The sequence below is a fragment of the Suricata suricatta genome, chromosome 14, assembly GCF_006229205.1.
Source record: "Suricata suricatta isolate VVHF042 chromosome 14, meerkat_22Aug2017_6uvM2_HiC, whole genome shotgun sequence".
Classification (NCBI taxonomy): domain Eukaryota; kingdom Metazoa; phylum Chordata; class Mammalia; order Carnivora; family Herpestidae; genus Suricata; species Suricata suricatta.
In genome coordinates this window covers 87,624,314-87,627,300 of record NC_043713.1, presented here as the reverse complement: position 1 = coordinate 87,627,300, position 2,987 = coordinate 87,624,314, and the positions used below count along the sequence as shown (strand labels likewise).

General features: G+C 57.5%; 1 protein-coding gene across 1 annotated transcript; it reads right to left on the bottom strand.

Annotated features, from left to right (window-relative positions):
- Positions 1 to 351: 351 nt before the first annotated feature.
- FZD10 (frizzled class receptor 10) lies at positions 352 to 2,981 on the bottom strand. The gene is made up of 2 exons (XM_029922398.1): positions 1,229 to 2,981; positions 352 to 378 (listed from the first exon to the last, which is right to left on the bottom strand). The coding sequence occupies exon 1, from the start codon at positions 2,950 to 2,952 to the stop codon at positions 1,327 to 1,329; it is 1,626 nt and encodes a 541-aa protein (XP_029778258.1). The 5' UTR covers positions 2,953 to 2,981; the 3' UTR covers positions 352 to 378; positions 1,229 to 1,326.
- Between the last annotated feature and the right edge of the window lie 6 nt (positions 2,982 to 2,987).

Below are 2,987 nucleotides of genomic sequence, written 5' to 3'. Positions count from 1 at the left end.
CCCATCTCCAGCCCTCCGCACTCCCCGCATGTACTTCTGCTGAAACCCGGAGTTACTCTGCCAACCTTGGGATCCGCCCCTGTGCGTTTCACAGGGACGACCAGCCATCTGTAGACGGAGAAACACACTCAGGGTTTGCTTGAACGGCCAAGAGACGGAAAAAGTTTTCTCTCGTCTCCCCACACTCGGGGAAGGGAACCTCCTGATGCACCAGGGACCCGCCCCAAACTAAAGAACACATTTTATTTTTAATAAAATAGTGGAGCATGAGAAATATCTTCTATTACAAATACACGCAGGCAGCACACTCTTCGCTGGTGTGGAGGAGAGAATGCACTACACTTGTCTAGGGCTTCTTGATCTATTCATGGACACCATCTGTTTAACAATAGAAAGAGTCAATAAACCCTTTGGGTACTTTTGAATGATCTTTCTCCCCTCCCCCCTCCCCTCCTTTCCACAAATCAGTCCAAACGTGTATAACATTGGCTTGGTTTCCATTAAAAAGCCACAAAATGTAACACTAGAGGGTTTCTGAGGGCTGGGCCTCCCGAGCTTTTGTTGAGATTTCTTTTGTTGTCTTTATGGACAGCAAAATACTTGTTTTTCTTTTCGTTTTCCAGGAAAGAGGGAAGAAATGTATCCCACACTGTTTGCATTTGCAAATGTGAGGTTTGGTGGAAGTTTGTGTCTTGCAGAAGAACCGTTTCTGAAGGCTGGAGGCTGGAGTCTATTTTAAGGGACTCCAAATCCACTGGAGTGGACTAAATGGTCAGGGCTCCCCTTTCTTCCTGTCTGCACAGAAAGTGCTGTCCCACACACAGCCCTCCTGGGCTGGGCCCCCCGGGGACGGCTCCTTCCCGGACACCCGCTGGGCCTCCCTCCCTCCATGCCACCCAGCAGAAAGAGGCTCTTTAATTTCCAGAGACATTATCCCTTCTGACTCTCGAATGCGTAGCAAAGCCAACTCCAACCAACCCAGCACAACTGTGTATTTACGGAAGGCTCTCAACAAAAGTTTTCTTCTGGAAGCTGAACCAACCACTTTACCACAAATTAGTTACACAAGGGGTTACTTAACCGGGGGGCTCTCCCTCTGAAAACACAACAGAACAACAACAACAAGAAAGCCTGTAAGCTCAGATTTACTCTGTGTTCTCACAGCATCCTGAATTTCAGGGCAAAAACTTTTTTCTTTTACTTTTATTTAAAAAACCAATGAACCAACCAGGAAAAGCACCACGTTTGGGCTCTGACTGCCACCGTGTCCTGTCTGGGGAAGTTTTCCAGTCCGGGCTACCCCCTCCCGGCCCCCCACGAGCCAGTTCACACACAGGTGGGAGGCTGGGCAGGGATTTCATATTTCCCGAGACGGGACTTCTGGGCGTGCTGGGCTTTTTTGTAAATCCCACTGCTGGTGATCACGCTGGCCGGTTTCCTCCTGCTCTTTTTCTTGAACCTGCGGCTGCAAACGTTCTGCCAGGACTGCAGGGTCTTGGACGTCCAGATCCACATGCCGCTGGTGATGCCCACCACCAGCAGCATGAAAATCTTCACCATGAAGATCTCCACGGCAGGGATGGAGGCGGCCATCAGACAGTCCAGGGTTTTGGTGTGGTTGTTCATCGTGCACTTGTGCTGGGCGGCCAGCACCTTCCAGAACTCCATGTTGAGGCGCTCGTAGAAGTAACAGGCGATCACACAGGTGGCCGGCACGGTGTATAGCACCGAGAAGACCCCGATCCGCACCATGAGCTTCTCCAGCTTGTCCGTGTTCTCCCCTCCCGTCTTCATCACCCTCCGGATGTGGAAGAGCGCCACGAAGCCCGAGAGGATGAAGGAGGTGCCGATGACCAGGTAGCAGGCCAGCGGGATGAGCACGAAGCCGGTGAGCGCGTTCACGTCCATGCTGCCCACGTAGCACACGCCGGTGAGCTCGTCCCCGGCCACGCGGCGCATCACCAGAATCAGGATGGTCTTCACGGCCGGGATGGCCCAGGCCGCCAGGTGGAAGTAGCTGCTGTTGGCTTCGATGGCCTCGTGGCCCCACTTCTTGCCGGCGGCCAGGAACCAGGTGAGCGTGAGAATCACCCACCACAGCGAGCTGGCCATCCCGAAGTAGTAGAGGACCAGGAAGACGAGGGTGCAGCCGGTGCTCTCCAGCCCCTCCTGGATGACGTAGAGCTGCCCGCTGTCGCGGTCGCAGGCGATGCTCTCAGCGCCGGCGAAGAGGCGGATGATGTAGCCCACGGAGTAGACGCAGTAGCACATGGAGAGGAAGATGATGGGGCGCTCGGGGTACCTGAAGCGAGCGGGGTCGACGAGGAAGGTGAGCACGGTGAAGGCGCTGGAGAAGAAGCAGAGCACGGCCCACACGGCCAGCCAGACCACGGCGAAGCGCTTGTCGCCGCGGCTCCAGTACACGTCCACGCCGGGCGCGCACAGGGGCGCGCACGCGGCGCTCTTCTCCACGTGGTGGAACTTGCCCGGGTTGTCGCAGCCGGCGCGCCCCGGCCCCGCGTCCCGCAGCGGGTGCTCCTGCGCGCCGTGCGGCCGCTGCGGCCGGAAGAGCGGCGGGAGGAGGCCGGAGCCCCGGGAGGGCTCGTCTGAGCCGTTGTTGGGCGCCTCCATGCACAGGTAGTTGGGGTCGTTCTTGTTGGGGAGCTTGCTGCAGTCCAGCGAGTCGGGCCACTTGAAGTTGAACTGCTCCATGATCGGGGAGCACTTGAGCCGGGCCTGCTCGCACATGACCCGGCAGGCGGGGATGGGGGCGGAGACCTGCTCGGTGCACATGGGCGCGTACAGCGAGCACAGGAAGAAGCGGAGGTGGCGGTGGCAGCCGTACTCCACCAGCGGCGCGAACTCGTGCAGCTGGATGGCGGCCTCGCGCTGGTTCTCGTGGCCCATCAGGTTGGGCATGCGGGTCATGTTGTAGCCGATGTCCTTGCACATCGGGATCTCGATGGCCTGGCACTTGCCGTCGCCCG